Source organism: Apis florea, unplaced genomic scaffold (assembly GCF_048593485.1).
Source record: "Apis florea isolate Af1SG1 unplaced genomic scaffold, ASM4859348v1 contig_37_pilon, whole genome shotgun sequence".
NCBI classification, from domain to species: Eukaryota; Metazoa; Arthropoda; class Insecta; order Hymenoptera; family Apidae; genus Apis; species Apis florea.
Genome location: NW_028256861.1, coordinates 1,358,130 through 1,376,657, shown reverse-complemented (window position 1 = coordinate 1,376,657; position 18,528 = coordinate 1,358,130). Strand labels below are relative to the sequence as shown.

The 18,528-nt window shown below is 26.7% G+C and overlaps 2 protein-coding genes across 2 annotated transcripts; one reads left to right on the top strand and one right to left on the bottom strand.

The window, feature by feature from the left end:
* Positions 1 to 3,545: 3,545 nt before the first annotated feature.
* Positions 3,546 to 16,618, top strand: Nadsyn (NAD synthetase). The gene is made up of 13 exons (XM_031920687.2): positions 3,546 to 4,098; positions 12,177 to 12,368; positions 12,900 to 13,155; positions 13,272 to 13,464; positions 13,836 to 14,076; positions 14,183 to 14,422; positions 14,526 to 14,641; positions 14,699 to 15,003; positions 15,081 to 15,289; positions 15,368 to 15,593; positions 15,661 to 15,837; positions 15,924 to 16,026; positions 16,328 to 16,618. Exons 2-13 carry the CDS (start codon positions 12,223 to 12,225, stop codon positions 16,354 to 16,356), a joined length of 2,241 nt encoding a protein of 746 aa, XP_031776547.2. The 5' UTR covers positions 3,546 to 4,098; positions 12,177 to 12,222; the 3' UTR covers positions 16,357 to 16,618.
* LOC100870971 (cytosolic carboxypeptidase 2) lies at positions 4,213 to 10,585 on the bottom strand. The gene is made up of 15 exons (XM_003691219.4): positions 10,205 to 10,585; positions 9,607 to 9,821; positions 9,055 to 9,207; positions 8,539 to 8,843; positions 8,288 to 8,434; positions 7,969 to 8,080; positions 7,171 to 7,413; positions 6,682 to 7,014; positions 6,327 to 6,554; positions 6,125 to 6,216; positions 5,825 to 6,050; positions 5,597 to 5,693; positions 5,316 to 5,520; positions 5,033 to 5,227; positions 4,213 to 4,960 (listed from the first exon to the last, which is right to left on the bottom strand). The coding sequence occupies exons 1-15, from the start codon at positions 10,275 to 10,277 to the stop codon at positions 4,354 to 4,356; spliced, it is 3,231 nt and encodes a 1,076-aa protein (XP_003691267.3). The 5' UTR covers positions 10,278 to 10,585; the 3' UTR covers positions 4,213 to 4,353.
* Positions 16,619 to 18,528: the final 1,910 nt, after the last annotated feature.

The window sequence follows — 18,528 nt, the reverse complement described above, 5'->3', positions numbered from 1 at the left end:
TCCGCCTTGACCTACTCCCCTATCGCTTGTCAGCGGTTTTGTCATTTACAAACAATGCTTTCTTTTTTTTTTTTTTTTTTTTTCGTTTGCTTGCGCAGAAATTATTTGCTTATAATTGCCAGAATATCGTATCGTTGCCACATTCGGAAAAAAAAGTTTATAAGATTTTCATATTTTGAATCATTTCAAATCATATCATTGAAATGTAGAAATTTTCTCGAGTAATGTCTCTAAGATTGTGTCTCTTAGATCAATTTGTTTTTTAAAAAAAAATTTTTATCTTCCATTAAATAATTATTTGTATTTATGTGTTATCTTCCATTTATACAATTGATTACAAAGCAATACATATTGTAAATATTTTTATTATTAATTGTAATTATTAATTGTAAATTCTTTTTTTTTTAATGATATTTCATCTTTCATTTTATCTTTCATTATGTTGAACGTTAATTTAGTCAAATTTTTTTTTACTTAGTCTATGCAAAAAGATGCAAATGTTTAATCTAATCTTTTTTTATTGTTTGTTGTTAAAATTGTTTATATTCAAATTGTTTTGAAAATTATATAATTATAATTATATTGCAATTTATATAATATTTATTTGAAATTTTGAGATGTAATGTATAAAATGTTTTTTTAATAATATGATTTATATTTTTGTATATCTAATGAGAAAATTTCATTTATGCTTACAATCACCGGATATCCAGGTTACTGCTCGATGACCTGACATTTTTAGCTAATACGTAATAAAATATTTTCTTACGATTACAATTACGTAGGTGTATTTTATTATTAAAATTAATTATATAACGCTTAGATAAATAAAAAAAAAAAAAAGAAAAAAAAAATAAAGATAAATGTATCTTTCTTTTTAATTACAAGAAATGTAAATGTATTGTGTTGAAAAAAGAAATTGACATTATATTATAGTGTTAATTTATAGCGTTATAGTTTAATTATAAAATTGTGATAATATCATGAGGAGTAGAAACAAATTTCATAATTTTATCTTAGAATTTAAATCCTTTGTTCAAAAAAATCAAAGATTTTAATAACACAAATCAAAGTTGTATTTAAATATTATGTAAGTTATTATGTATATTTAATTCAAGTATCAAAGTTCATAAAATGAAATAGAAATAAAAAAGAATCTTTTTCTAACATATATTTCCATATATTTACAATGTTAATTAATATATTCTAATTTTATTTATTTATTCAAATTAATAATTATTATTTAATATTATTTAATATTATTTTCATAGAGGGATCATATGATTAAAATCAAATTATTCTTAATTTTTTAAATATTAACTTTATATTTTTCATCATATTAAAAATAAAAAGTGTAATATATTATTTTCTAATAAAAAAAAAAAAAGTACTAAATCATTTATAACAAAAGATGATTAATTTCGAAAGAAATTAATTTAATTATATGCAAATATATTTAATTATATATCTCCTAAACTAATAATTTTTTTACTTTCATACTCCAATACTTTTTCATAAGGAATTATGAATTAAAACATATATGATTCTATTTAAAAAAATAAAACTAACCTCGACTACTTTTTAACATGTCTAATTATGAATAAATTTCAGATTACAGCCCCCTTGAAATCATTCAACTTTTATTTGAACTATTTTTTAATGTTATGAAAAATAAACATTTCCAGATAAAAAATTATGTGAAATATTCCTGACTATATGATAGTATAAAGAGAAATGATAAAAAAAGTATTATATATATTAAAATATTTATACATGTGCCTTATACTTTTATACAATAAGTTAGCTTTGTGTATCAAATCGTATATCAAATTCTATAATTAGTAATTGAATAAAATATTTGAAAAATGTTATTCTGAACATGAGATGTCTAAAAAGATAGCAAGTATTAAAAAAGATAAGTATAGAAGATAAGTGTTTAAATTCCAAAAAAATTTTGCATAAAATTTTCTATAAAATCTATATTTTATTAAAGGATTCGACAATTTTTAGAAAAAGAATTCTTAGACGTTAAATTGCTGGAATTATCGAAATTGTTGAACGAACGAAATTTTTGGTCAATTTGTGGATATTTTATATTAAGAAAAACATAAGTTGGTAGGAGGTTGCTCGAGAAATTTTTCCTGGAATTTCAACAGTTCTTGGAAATGATGTCAAATTTCCTGGAATTTTAAAAATTTTAAAAATTTGACGTAATTTCTGCAAAAATTTCTTATCAATTTATATTCTCCTATTACAAAATTGAAATTTTGAATAGGAAAAATTTTTATTAAAATTTTCAGCTTTAAAAGAATATAATGTGACAGGAGATAGCATATGAAATTTTTTTAAAAATACTAATGCAAAACTTTTATTTAAATTTTCGATTTTATATTAATCTTAATATAATCCTAATATTTTGTATTTTTTTATATATGTAGATATATACATTTTTGACATCTGATATATAAAAATTGATAAAATAGATACATATTAAGAAGAAATTGAATGGATTTTGATAAATTTTTAAATTAATATGATAAAAAAGATAATAAAAAAATAATTAGCCGTAAATAATTATGTCTTCGACACATAAATTTTCCAGATTAAATATAGAGAAGGAAAGAAAATAGTAAAAAGACAAAAATTGAGAAATTAATGCCATATTTTAGATAAAATAAATGCAGATAACGAAAGAAAATAATAGGAAAAGAATAAAAATTGGATAAGAATTAATTATTATCGCGTGAGTGCCGAAGATATTTTTTCAAGATAAGATTAAATAATGTAAAAAATTGACAATCAGCGCCATCTCTTGAATGCTAAAAATATTTCCTTTAAAGTAAAGTAAATAATTAAGAAGTAAAGATTAGCGCCATCTTTTGAGTGCATTTAAAAAGATGTTTTTTTTTTATTCAAGAGATGGCGTCAATGGTTAATTCTTATTCTATTCTTTTTCTATTATTTGTTTTCCTTGTATTTGTTTTATCTAAGATATTCTAGAGATGGCGCTAATTGCACAATTTTTATCATATTTTTGTCCTTTTATTATTTGCTCCTTTTGTTTATATTTATTCTTGATATGAACACAGACGAGATACAAAATATTAATTGAACACATTTTATCATTTTTTTAAAAAGTATAATATATTCTAATCTTTAATTTTAAAAAAAATATAAATATTATATTCTTGACTTTATAATGTATTTTTAGAATGCAAAATACGTATATGATATACAATTTAAAACATTGTTCGCTGATAATGTTGAATATTAATAGTTTAAATAAATAAATTTAGAAAGCAATATAGTTTATAAATAAAAAAAAATATATTAGAAATTTTTATTCATATTATTTATATGAAATATAATAAATATACATAAGATGAGATGTATAATATTTTTCATATATATATATTTATGTATATAATTCATTTGATAAAATAAATATAAAGAAATACTAAAGATATCTTTAAATTATACTTTTACTTATTTATTTTGTTAATGGCAGTTGAAATATTTAAAACAAAAAATTTAGTCAAACATATGATTATTATCTACAATTCTGTGACCTACATCAGATGGCAGCACCTTGTTAAAAACAGTAATTGTTTTACGATAATTTAAGTTAAATTGACGATTAAAAAATCTTTTTGAGTTAATCCCAATATTAGTGACGAATTTAATATAGTGATTTTTGAACGAAAGAATTTTGTTGCTTTATGTGCAAATTGTGTTAAAAACTTAAAAAATTCAATGACAATATAATATATTGAAAAGTTTCAAATTAAGTTTTTTAAAAATTTATACATTTTAAAAGATTTTCATTAAATGAAATCCATTTTAAAAATACATTTTCATTAGACGACTTATCATCAACAGTGATAAATTGTTTTAACGGAAATTGGGATTAAAAATATTGATAAGAATTTGTGAGGTTATGTTTTTGTTGAATCATAAATTCATCAATTTCTCGTAAAAAAAAAAACACGTGGAGAAATAGCACGATTTTCGCGCATGTCATTTAAATAACGCGGGATTAATATCTAAAAACAGTTTTTGATACTTGCTCTTTTTATCCCGTTTAATCTACGGAAAATTGTAAGTAAACTGATTAATTATTTTATGCTTTAATTTATATCTTGGAAAGATTCGTTACATAACAATTGAAATTTTTAATCGAATGATGATAAAGAATCGTACATTCAAAAAACATTAATTTTATATTATCTTTATTATTAGATATATAACAAATATTTACGAAATATATAATATTTAAAAATTCGAATAAGAATTTCAATTATGAGATATATTGATCAAATGTCAATATATATTTTTATTTATGTATCAAATCTTTTACGTATTGCGTAATGTATTGGCGCTAATTGCACGTTTCTTCTTTCCTGTTACGACAGTCGACTTTATCTTTTTTGATTGTTTCTTTTTTTTACATTTTTTCTTTAAAATTTCTTGTGTATGAGAATTAGCAGAATCATCTGATGAAAAACTGTCGCATAGAGGAACAATTAAAGGTTGTAACTGTATGTGGGATCGTGAATGTGTCTGTAAATGCATTTCGGATTTTGCAATGCTCGATATTTTCCCCCCATTAGAAATAGAGCCATTCTTGCGATGTTTTCTTCTGTATTCGTTTTTAAGCTGTCGCGTTTCTACTTTAGAAGGCATTTCGAGCGTAACTAGTTTTAAAGAATCTGCTTTAATGGTTAAAAAAGACGTTTTACCACGACGCATTTCTTCCATTCTAGAATTGGTTATTTTCTGCCATTTAAGAGGGATTTTCTTTTTCTTTGGCTTCTGTTCAATATTCTGGAGTTGGTTCTCTAATCCCAAATCAGTATCATTTGAATATATCGATTTTTCATGTTTATATTTATTTTGTATTTCTTTTGTATTACTTTTCATAGTAAAATATTCGAAAAATTGCAATTTTTTCGTATCTCTTCTAAAATAGAAATAAAATAAAATATTGAATATTTAAATATTTATCAATAATGTTTAAGAAAATTTAGCATACTTTAACAATGCCTCGCTATCTGTTTTATTTTGCTTTAACGCCATGTTGGATATACCCCAACTTAACGGTTCCCGTACAAAAGGATTCCTTTCTATATTTTCTGTAACTCCCATCCATATTTGTTGCCGCAACGAACTAAGTTTAATTTGTATATCCTGGCTCCTTAACGCAACAGGGGAACGGTGTCTCAATGCTCTATATAAATAATTATTAACCGTATGATTACTATTATTTATAAATTTTTAATATCTCTTTCAAAAAAAATTTTTCTCTGATATTTCACCTGACCAAGCGAAGACAATGTGATTCTCTGTTCGTTTTTGGTTTCTCTTTAATAACCCTGAAATTTTCGTCCAACGATATGCTATGAGATCTCGCTATTTCCGGCAATATTAAACTCTCATTGGTGACAACACCATCATCTCTTTCTTTCTGCATAAATTGAATAGCATCTTCTTTGGAATATCCAAGAATTTTTGCTGAAAAACCTGATGAAGATAAATTTTTTTTCTTATATCTCTTACTTCACTTACTATTCCACTATTCTAATTACAATGACTTTACGTTCTTGTTTCGTTGAGTCTTCATCCGCTGAATCATTATACTCGTAAAAATCGCTACCAGGATCTGTAGTTGGCAAATCCATTACTGCTCTTCTTGTCTAAATATCAATCCACAGTGTGCAATAAATACGTATCATAATATGTAGCACGACACACGACTCGCATTTATTAAATTACGTTCTGTGCATGAAGAAATAGAAAGAAATTAAAAAAAAATTCCAAATTTTACCAGCATCTTTCTTCGTCGAAGATAGCTTTTGCTCGTTCCTTTTTTCCTCCTTCTTTTACTCAATTCTAAGCTTCGAAGGGGAATGAATGTTGGTGTGGGCGGTGGTGCACATAGATATTGCGGTGAAACAATTGGTTGCCTCACAGTATAGGCCCATGTGCCCCCCGAGAATCCTATCTCTTCTTCTTCTTCTTCTGAGATTGAATTATCTGTGTTTCCTTCATCGCTAACAAATAATAAATATGCATGTCTCTGGTATGAAGGAGTGACGATATGTTTTAACGTTGAAATGATGACTACCTGGAGTAGTCAGTTAAATCGATGTTAGTTGGTTCTTCGGCACTAGAGCCACCCTTCATTAATCTGATAATTATCTTGTTCCGAAGTCTTTCCTTTGCACGTTCCAATTCATAAATTATCACGATTTAATATGTATATTCAATTATAGAAATAGAAAAGAAACGCGTTAACGAAGATATATATATATATATTCATAATTTACCTTGATAGGGTCTGGATCAAAAAAATCCAACAAAGTTTCGCAAAATACTTTTCCAATTTGCTCGTAATCTTGTGTAGAAAAATGGGTCCCAGATCTAGAACCTATTTTTGTTCCTCCCATAGATGCCTCCATCGTGTAACTGTTCTGTACCCCCATAGACCAAACCACAACCCTTCCTGTACCCTCTTTACCCTTCTCCACGTGAAATTTGCAATTTTCGAAAGAGAACTGAAAAATTAAATTTTGTTTTTTCGAGATTTAAGTTTAACGATGAAAGAGAGACGATACAATCTTGTTATTACTATTTTACAGTGTAAAAATTCATAATGATAAATATACGATTCAAATCACTTACTTTGTCAGCTGCATTCTTGTGCAGCATTAAAGGGAACACTTGCTCAGAAAGTTTAATGTGCGAGGCGGTTCTTTTGCTCTCGCAACCATAAATGAATATATTGTGCTTCCTAGAGTGAGCGTGGAGATCACAATAAATTGCAACTCCGCATTCCTCCAATAATCGGCGAATCATTAATTTCGTATGCCATATGGAGGGATAGCTCTCTCTCATCACGGTTCTGTATTGTCTGTTTAAATCTCTCCCCGATAACGAGCAACGATTGTTGCCTACGATGACGCCATCTGGATTTAGCATGGGAACTAATTTGAACACAAATCTTTCACGAAGTACCTGCGTTTGTTAAAATCTTTCTCAATACAATTTTGTTGAGATGCAAGGTTTGCGTTTTAATTTATAACAAATATACAAATTTAGATATGCACATTTTATGGATTATAATGACGTTTGAAAAAAATTATGATAAAAATTATCTCGAAAAATACTTACTCTGGCCTGATTCGATTCTCCAGTTAAAAAATCAATGATCCCTTTCATTGTCCAGCTAGATGGTGTTTCACCAGGATGAACTCTTGCCGTGATAACGATACCTCTTTTTCTTTGTACTTCCTCGTACGTAGGGGCAGTAATCGTTAAATAGTAAACTCCATTTCCTGCCAGTGTGCGGCATAATAATCGCAATTTGGTATATCTAGATTTTATGGGATCGGCGACTAGTTTGCCGAGATATTCCTAAAAATTTTCTTCAATGATTTTCTTCGATACATTAACACAGGGAAAAAATTTTCCTTTATTATCCATAATTTTTATACAATAGATGAAATAACGAGTACAAATGGCCTTTTCTTTACTAATATTTAAATTATAATCGATAAATTTCTTGTAAATCGCTTAGAAATTATTATTTTTATTGATTCTGTAAATTCTTATTCACCGATTTAATTTTTGTTTCCAACAAATAATGTAAAATATAAAAATAATTTGGAATAAATTAAAGAAAACTATTAATTTACAGCTATTCTTCTATTTGTTTTAAATATCAATAAATTTGTAACGTAAGAATAAGAATTGAAAGCGTAAAAATGTATATTGCAGCATCTTAAAAATTAATTTTCAGAAATTGTATATTAAATAATAAAGGAAAATCAGAGACAAGCCTATTACATTACATTCGATGAATATTCTTATCACTTATGCTGCCTCTAACAGCATAATAAGTTTCAATGAATAAACTCGATGGAATTTAATGAGAAAAAGTAGAAAATACAAACGTGCTCTGTTGTTTACCTGCAAATCGGTATAAGTATATGGATAGCAGTGTGCCAAATAGACAGTGTCTCTGTCGTGAGGAAAAGAAATGTTAAACGTCAATGTATGCTTTTCTTTTTCCTCGTCACTTCTGAAAAAGAAAACACTTGTAATAAAAATTAGAAGGAATATTTTGAAACACAATATTAAACAATGTTAAATTTATACTTAATATTCCGTGTTCACCAAAAATGATGACCATCATTATTATTAATTGTCTATGAATTTATATAATTTAAATAATTCTTTTAAAATTTTAATTCAATGACAAAATTTTCGAGTAGATAATAACACGTACGATGAATCATTTCTGTAATAAGCAATATTCTCCCCGCATCTCCTCCAACCGACGGCTCGTTTCTTGGCATCTTCGATTGAATACAAAAGTGGTCGAAGTCCTTCGTTATAGAGGCTTTCTTCTTTACTAAGATTCACAATAGACAATCTGAAATTGTTTTTTTTTTTTTTTCAAGTTTTCTCAATTTATAATTCATATTAACACGCTAATCCTCTTAATAAAAAGATTTAAATCAGATTTGAAAAATTCACCTATAATTCGTTCTGCTTCTTGTATTCGATATTCTAAAGTAATACCACTGCGTGTGCCTTTGAGTGTAAAGATCTTTTCTAAGGTAGAGTTGATAATACGTGTCCGTGATCTTCACTACTTTACAAAGATTTCCAGATTCGAAACGGGATTCAAAATGTAAATCGGTGTTGGTGTCCGTTACATTAGTCACTTTGGTTAATAGGAACACATTATTGCTAGTGTCAACATCCTTCGACTCGTTTTCATCCAAATCTGTTGGAAATTCTGTTGCAACTGTGTTTCCGCCTACGCAAGATCTACTAAACTGTTGATCGTTAAACGAATATAAATTATTAATTCTTTTAAAAACCTCATTGATCAAGATAAGAAGAATTATGGGAAAAGAATAATTTATTTGCAAAATCTTATATTATTAAGAAAATATTATCTCTATTTCAAAAATCCAGCTTTTCCCCAGCTTTGTTAATACAAACATATAATTATTATTATCAGATGAGGTATCATCTTAGACTTACATAACTAGTGACACCAGTTGGGTGGTATCGAAATATCACAGTTCCAAGCTCATCTCCTAATGGCTTTGGTTTCGGTTCCTTTCCGGTTGGCACGTAGAATGGTTCTGGAACGAGTGGAGCGTATTCAATGTGTCGTACTCTTTCTGGAAGTACCTAAAATACGAATTATTCAATTACATTGTTCGAATAATGAGTCAAACTAGTAAAAAAAATTGAAAACAAAAATTTTATCAATATTAATATCATTTTTATTTTTAATTTTCCTATTATTTATTTTTTATTTTCTATTATTATTATTTGAAATAATCAAAAATTTGATAAATAAATTATTTGAAAATAATATATTTCTCAAATATAAAGAGTCTAGAATTTATTCACATGTATATTCTTATTTTAAATAAATTTATTTTTAACATTTATTTCATTAAATAAATAATTCTGATTTTAAATTGCTCTCTTTTTAATGTATAATTTTATACAAAATATACCAAATATTAAATGTCATTGATCTATCTTTGTAATTAATTCCATCTATTATAAGTACTTATATACCTCACATTCTGTAGGCCATCTAGCAGCTTCACGAGTAATTCCATCTATTATGCAATGAGTATCCAATAAGCTTCGAAGAGTCTCTTGCTGATTATCTCTGGTTCCAAATGGAACAGAGAACAATGATAATTCCGTTTCTCGTCGTGGTATCTCACATTGTCCTAACTGCAGCAATTGCAATTCTTGAAGTTTCTTTAAATTTGTCAACGTACTGCCTATATCAATAATGAATTCTATATTAATATAATGAATATTATTTTATTTGTATTATTCTATTCTATCATATTATAATTCTAAATTTTAAAAATATTTTAATATTTTTATAAAGTTATACATAAAATTATAAATATAAAGTTTGAATTAAAGGATTGATTGTATCAAATAAATATCAAATAATAAAAATATTTTCATTCTTTAAAGTTTTCTTTTGTGTACATGTTTCTAAGTATGTATTTCTTTTTATATTTTTTTGATTTAAATTTGAGATAAATTTTCTATTTTCTTAAAAATTCATTAAATAATATTTTAGAATTTATTTGCAAACATTTCTTATTTCTGCTCGTTATATTATAAATATTGACACAAGGATTAAACTTACCAGGAACCGGTTGAATCGGGAAAAGCATAGCTTGAAGTTCCTTCACCTTGCTACCAGTCGAAAGATCTTTCATTTTTCGTTATCTTCCATCGGCTTCGTCATTTTCCTCTTCGTTCCTCAACTTGCTTGCCTCGAAACTTTCAAACTTGTCTTCGCTCAAATTGCAATCAATCATCCACAAAAGTCTTCCATCCAACAAACACTTTGCAATCCTATTCATTTTCTCTGATTTTTATTCCTATATGTTTTATAGAGATCTTTTTTTAATCATTTGTCGAATCAAATCTTTCATCATTCTTTAAACGCATCTTTCAAATTGAATACAGTAGGATTAATCAATTTTGCGTGATGTGTTCCCTGAATGAATTTAGCGCGTGAACTGCCAGCAGGAAAATACGCCTTCCAGTGAAAAGGAATGTAAAAGCTGACTTGTCGATTGCCTAACAACGGAGAAATAGGGGCGGAGCTTTCTCGTTCATCGCTCTATTCTGATGGATGATCATTTGCATGGAATAAGAAAAATAAATTGTTGAAACGGATGAAATTGAAATTAGTATTTTCATTTCTTCGAATGATATAGGATTTTGCAAATAATTATATAAATATTATTCCAAAATGAATATTTTATGGAAATTATTTCTTATAATTATATAATAATAATATAATTATAGTTATATTTTTGATGATGATTGAATTAGAAGATAATAATAAGAATATATATATATATATATATTCAAATAAATAACAATAATTTAAATAAGCAGTTTTTAACTTTAACATTATTAGTTTAGTATAAATATATTAAAATCTTATTATTGTACAATATTAATATTGTATCTTTGAACTTTGATCTATTCTAGGCCAAAATAATAATTGATATGTATACAAAAATATCAAGAGATCATTCTATCTTTGTCACATTTTCGTTTCACTTATTTCGATTTTGTTTCATCTAATGTAAACTTAAAAAAATAAGTCTGAATCAATATTTTTGTATATCAATTTATATATTTTATATATATGGTATATATATTTATATATTTTATATGTGTTTTAATGATTTTCAAAGATATCCCATTAATATTATTCTATTAATTCTTTAATATTATTAATATAATACGACATTATATAATAATATATAATAATAAATAATTAAATTTATTTTAAACTATCCAAGAAATAAAAAATAAAAAATAGGATACATAATTAATTTAAATGCTTATTATTTTCAATTAAAAATAAATATTAATTAATTATAATTTATTATAATTAATTATATTGTATCTTATCAAATCCGAATATAAATACCAAATAATACCTACTTGTCTGTGATTAAATAAAGTAGTAATTTATTTTAAATTTTTTTCAACTTTAGTATTGGAATTTTGGTTCATTGTAAAAATTATATTAATAGATGTTTTGTTATCGATCTTTTGTCGAACACGCTGTCAGTTTTTCAAATAAAAATTTTTCAATTCTTTTAAACCTCAATCTTTGCAATTGAATATCTTGACACGTTATGGAGGAAATTGTAAAAAAATTGCATCTTGTTTTACAAGATCTGAACTTTTGAAATATTTCTGCAATTTACAAAGATTAATTGTGATAGAATCATTTATCAGAAAACGATATTAATTTAAAAGCATTCGTTGGCAGTGTCTTCAAATGTTTCTTTTGCTTAGCTGTATGAAACAGCTAAGCAATTTACTTATACATCCCTTTCCTGACTGAAAATTATTGATCAATCAAGTTTGTCGGACTCAAGAATGGATATGCTGTTATTTCCTGGGAGAACATTCCTTCCACTAATCAATGAGCTTTCAATTGATAGGCAAGAATCGATCGAGTGTCCATTTATCGATATATATTCATTATATCTTTCCAATTATTTAAATATTTACGTTACAATTTCCAGGTAATTTCTTCGCTTTTCTATCATAATAGAATTATACTGTTTTTTCTGTTTTTACAGATCACATTAATTTTCGTTTTATTTGAAATATTCGAAAAAGAAAAAAATGGGTCGAACAGTGACAGTAGCAGTTTGCACACTGAATCAATGGGCATTGGATTTTGACGGAAATTCTAGAAGAATTTTGCAGAGTATTCAAGAAGCTAAAGATGCTGGTGCCACCTACAGAAGCGGACCAGAGTTAGAAATTTGGTAAAATTTCTTCTCTAAAAAAAGAATAACAATTATTCATTTAATATGGAATTTATAATATGTATTTTCATAATATAATTTATAGAATTTTTTTCTTACATTATAATATATTTATAATATAATATAATATAAATATATAATATATTTCTTTTTTGTATAATATACTAAAAAAATAAATTTAAACACAATATTCAAAGTTATATTTATAGGTACAAACTGAATGAAGAATTATGAAAGAATGAAAATAGTAACCAAGAATAATAAAAGAAGAATAAAAAGATTTATAAAAGAAAAAGATACTAATGAAAAAAAAAACTTAATTTTTTTATTATTATTAATGAAATATACATTATTATAATATATTTACCATAATATAATAAAACTTACTACTATAATAATGTAATAAAATTTAGTGTAATTTATTAATGATTTATTAATTTTTTTTAAGAAATAAGAAAAATTAAGGAAGTGTTCATGTATAATAAATAGACAGCAGTATAAATTAAAAACATCATTTATTTCTTTTCACAGTGGTTATAGCTGTGAGGACCATTTCTATGAATCAGACACATTATTCCATAGCTGGGAAGTACTTGCAATGATTCTTAAATCGACCGTTGCCGAAGATATGCTTATCGATGTTGGTATGCCGGTTATGCATAAAAATGTGATGTATAACTGCAGAGTAGCCTTTCTGAATCGACGAATTCTGCTAATCAGACCCAAGATGCAAATGTGCGAGGACGGGAATTACAGAGAATCCAGATGGTTCTCGCCGTGGACCAAGGTCATTCTTTGAAATTACACATATAATGTATAAGAATAACTCCCGATCTTCTAATCTTAATCTCAATATCATGTATTGTAAATACGTTTGGTAATAATTATTAATTATTTATATAGGAACGTATGGTGGAGGATTACTTTTTACCTAGAATGATATCTCAGATCACCAACCAAACAGTAGTGCCGTTTGGCGATGCTGTTATTTCGACCAGGGACACATGTGTAGGTTTTGAAATATGCGAAGAATTATGGAACCCGATGAGCAATCATATTCCAATGTCTTTGGATGGTGTTGAAATTATCGCAAATGGTAGCTGAAAATATATTACATGCACAGTACTAAAAAGTTTTAGAGTTAATTTTTTTTCGAAACTGTTAAACTAACGACCATTATTTCTAATATTTAATAATTTATTTGAACATGTATTATACAAACTTTTATATGTGTCTCATCAATCATTCTTTGTTAACATAATTTTAATAATATGATGGATTCATCATAGATAAAAAATTAGATTGAAAATTAAAAAGGAATAAAAATAAAATTGTTTTCTTGAGAGATAATATCAATATAAATCCAATTCTAAAACTTGGAACATCATACATAATAATCTTCACATAATAATCTTCATTTTTAATTTTTTTTTAAAGAAGAATTTATATATAATTTTGTTTTTGAAGGTAGTGGCTCATATTTTGAATTACGGAAAGCATATGTCACTGTGGACTTAGTTAAATCAGCTACATTTAAATCTGGTGGTTGTTATATGTTTAGTAATTTGAGAGGTTGTGATGGTGCTAGAGTTTATTTTAATGGAGGTTCTTGCATTGCTTTAAATGGTCAGATTTTAAATCGTGGCAAGCAATTTGCTTTGGATGAAGTAGAAATCACTGTTGCGACTTTTGATTTGGAAGATATAAGGTCTGTAATATTTACTAAAATTCAATTCAACATCTTTAAAAATTGTAATATTCGTTAAAATTTAATTTCAATTTAATCTAATTGTTTATTTTTTTTTCTTTTATAGGAGTTATAGAAACAATATTAGATCAAGATCACATCTAGCAGCCAGATCACCAAGTTATCCACGTGTAAAAGTAGATTTTGCTTTAACTTCCGAAAATTTGATTTCCACTCCTCCAGATCGACCGATCGATATAGATCTAGGTCCTTACGAAAATGAAAATATAACGGGAAAACTTTCTTATCATACTGTTGATGAAGAAATTTCGATGGCACCTGCTTGCTGGCTCTGGGATTACTTGAGGTTCATTGATTTATATATAATTGAATAAATTATACTTAATATAATTTTATCGTTTTGATTTTTGATCTAAACGTTTTCTAATGATTTTTATTTTTTTCAAAAGGCGTTCTTGCCAAGGTGGTTTCTTTTTACCTTTGAGTGGTGGTGTTGATTCAGCTTCATCAGCATGTATGGTTTATTCTATGTGTGATATGATAGTAAACTCTGTTAAAAAAGGAGGTATGTATTATTATTTTTCTAATCATAAGAGGATATATTTAATAAATGATCGATCAGACCTACAGGTATTATCTGACATCAGGAAAATAGTTGGTGATTTTGAATATGTACCAACTGATCCAAAACAATTATGCAATATTCTGCTAGTCACATGTTATATGGCAACTGAAAACTCATCTGCTGAAACAAAAACACGAGCTGCCGAACTTGCTAACCAAATTGGTTCTTATCATCATAGTATAGTTATTGATGCTGCTGTATCTGCAATTTTATCTATTTTCCAACAAGTCGCTAAGCTAACACCAAGATTTAAAGTGCAAGGAGGATCTCCTAGAGAAAATTTGGCTCTGCAAAATGTACAAGTTAGTTTCTGCTTTTTTATAATTTTTATGAAAAGAAAATAAATAAGTTTTAAATTATTTATTATAATTTTTTTAAGGCTCGTTTAAGAATGGTAATATCTTATTTGTTTGCTCAATTGATGCTCTGGGTTAGAGGACGACCAGGTGGTCTTCTAGTATTAGGAAGCAGTAACGTTGACGAAGCGCTTCGAGGATATTTTACAAAATATGATTGTAGTAGTGCTGATATCAATCCTATTGGTGGAATAGCAAAGAATGATTTAAAATCGTTCCTTTCTTACTTTAGGTTAATATTTTAATAATTAATATTTTTTAAAAAGTTTCTTTTTTAAATATATATGAACAATTATTAATTCTGTTTTAGAAAAAAACATGAAATAACGGCTTTAGATAGTATTTTGGATGCTCCTCCAACTGCAGAATTAGAACCTCTTCAAGCAGGACAACTTGCACAGCTTGATGAAATTGATATGGGTATGACATATCAGGAACTTGGTATTTTTGGACGTTTAAGAAAACAAGATTGTGCTGGACCCTTCACAATGTTCTGTAGACTTGTTCATATGTGGGATAAATGTACTTCAAAAGAAGTAACTAATCATTAATCCTTGTCACTACAAAATGTATTGACATTTTTAAATTTGAATTCATTTATAGGTAGCAGATAAGGTGAAACACTTTTATAGATGTTATGCAATAAATCGGCATAAAATGACCATCTTAACACCATCCTGCCATGCAGAAAGTTATAGTCCTGACGATAACAGATTTGATCATCGACCTTTTCTGTACAATCATACGTGGAAATGGCAATTTAATGCAATCGACGAACAGGTTGATTATGCTAGAATGTAGAATGTATATCTAGAATAAATCAAGATAATTTTTTTTTTTCTAAAAAAATCAATCATTTATCATAGGTGAAACGTTTTCTCGACGAAGAGAAATCACCGAGAGGTCGAAAGGATGCGCCGAAGGTACCGATGAAGCCCAGATACATGATGCTCAGCTCCGTAATTAGTAGTGAGTAAATAAACAAAAAAAAAAAAAAAAAAAAAAAAAAAAAAGTGTACATTATCGCTGATCAAGCTCGAATCGTGGAGGAGACAAAAGCATTGTGAAATCATCTCTAAGAGAACGATTTCCTTGCACATATTTATCGAGCTAAACAATGTTGATCGACGAATAAGATCATCGGTTCCGGAAAGTCGAACGGACCGCCGACAAACGACCACCCAGTAATTTTGACCCACCGTGCGCATACTTGTCTGTTCTTCATCTCTACCGAAAAATCATCACACATCGGCATCATTCTTTGTTGCAGATAAAACACATCCTGGAGTAGTAGTTTAACCGTAGCAGTAGCTCTCTCTGTCTCTTATCATTTTGATATTGCAGCCTTGCAAATGCATCGAAACACAAGCTTGCTAGCCGACAGTTCGTACAATCGACGAATTCCTCATTGCATCGGCGCTGTTTCACACATTAAAGATCATTCTACAAAGAAAATTTGGCTACACTTTATCGTGAGAAAATTCGTAACTGGAAGGATCATATGATTTACAGATTGTATTATATTAATGCAACTAAATGTGAATAAACATATATTTATGCAGATTATGTAATTAATTTTTATATTCATTCTTCGAATAATTTTATAATAAATAAGGTAAAGTAATTAAAAATTAATCAAAAATAAATTTAGTTGCGGGAATAAACGCAATTAATGTTACTTTTATTATCTTTTCCATTTCTACAGAGATAGCGCGTAACCGCATTTCACATGATAGCATCAATAAATGACAAATGGATTGAGAGCCTAGATCGATATCTTGATTTAGGTTAGTTTAATGTTTCTTCAAATGTTTTTTAAAATGCGATATACACAATATATTAAACAATCATGTGCATTTTATTTCCATGCATACTATATAACTCGTATATACTAGCGAGTCATACGTACAATTTGACACTCATTCAAAAATTTAAACGTACATGGCGCACCATACCAATCCTCGGTTTTTCATTTAACAAGGAAGAAAAATAGTCGTTCTTGTAGACAATGATAACGACGATATATATTTATTTTTATTTATATATGTATGTATCTATATATGCAATACATATATGTATATTATACATGTATATGTATTATATAGATAATATATATATAATTTATATATTATTAATAATGTCAATATAATCAAAATTATTAATATATCAATAATATTATAATATTATAACATTAAACATTACAATATACTAGGCGGTGATAATCTTGACAAGTTAAAACGTCAAAATGAATAATTATTGGTGTAAATATTGGTGTAAATGGTAGCAGGTATAAATGGAAATTTCTATTAATAATGATAATAAAAATATCTAGGCTAATAGTTCGGACAATACTGGACGTAAATTAAATAATTATAATTGAATTAGCATTATTTATTATAATAATAATAATAATAATAATAATAATAGTAATGATAATAATTAATAATAATAATAATCATAATACATAATAAAATAATATTCTAGATAATAAAAAGATTGCGACGAGAAATATATATATATATATATTTTATTTTTCGAGTATTCTCAAGGGGAACAACGCGGATAAAATATGTGTACATTATCAATACGAAAAAAAGGTACTGAATAATCAAAAGATTAAAACTCTATTTCATCTCGTGCAACCCAATTAATAGTTACTATATACAATCCACCACAATATATTTTCATTCAGTATACTGTAAAATAAGTTTAAAAAAGATTTCGAAGATAAAATGTATCTTGGAAATTTTTATGAAACTATTTACACAAATTATAGCTGAAGCTTAGCATTATTTGAAAAATTAGATAATAATTCTAATACGTACATTTCAAACCACTTTTCGTTGTATTCATTTCAACTTTTATCCATCTTTTCAGTTATGTAAAAAAATTAATGTGTGATGGGCTTAAAAAAATTATGAAAATTTTTGCAAATTCCAAGTATTTTAATCTAATAAATTTCTTATATCAGACTTAAATTATACTATACATCACGTATACCTCAAATACATCATCTTTTACCTATTTCAAGAAATCTAGTGATTTTTTTTTATGTATATATATTTCTTATATTTCTTCTTTTATATTTCAATATTATATTAATCCCTTTAAAATCTAATTTTTGCCTTTACTATTAATTGATTTGTTTACAAATTAAGATTGCAATTTATACAAATATTATTATTGATCGCGCACTTTAGTCAGCACCCGATTCATTCCTAAAAAGAAAGTATATACCCGTTTCGTGGACTAAAATTCGGTTTATTACCAGGTTGTTATTATCATTATGTATGCAATTGAAATTTAATTCGTCAAATTATTTTATACCGAAAAAGAATCATTTTTTTAACAACAAGTCGAGTCGAGAATTGATTGGTATGTATCTGCTATTGCATATTGAACCATGTGTAACCCAAATTAACGTATGTCCTACCACCGCAGAATTGCACGAAATCCCATTGTGTATGTGTG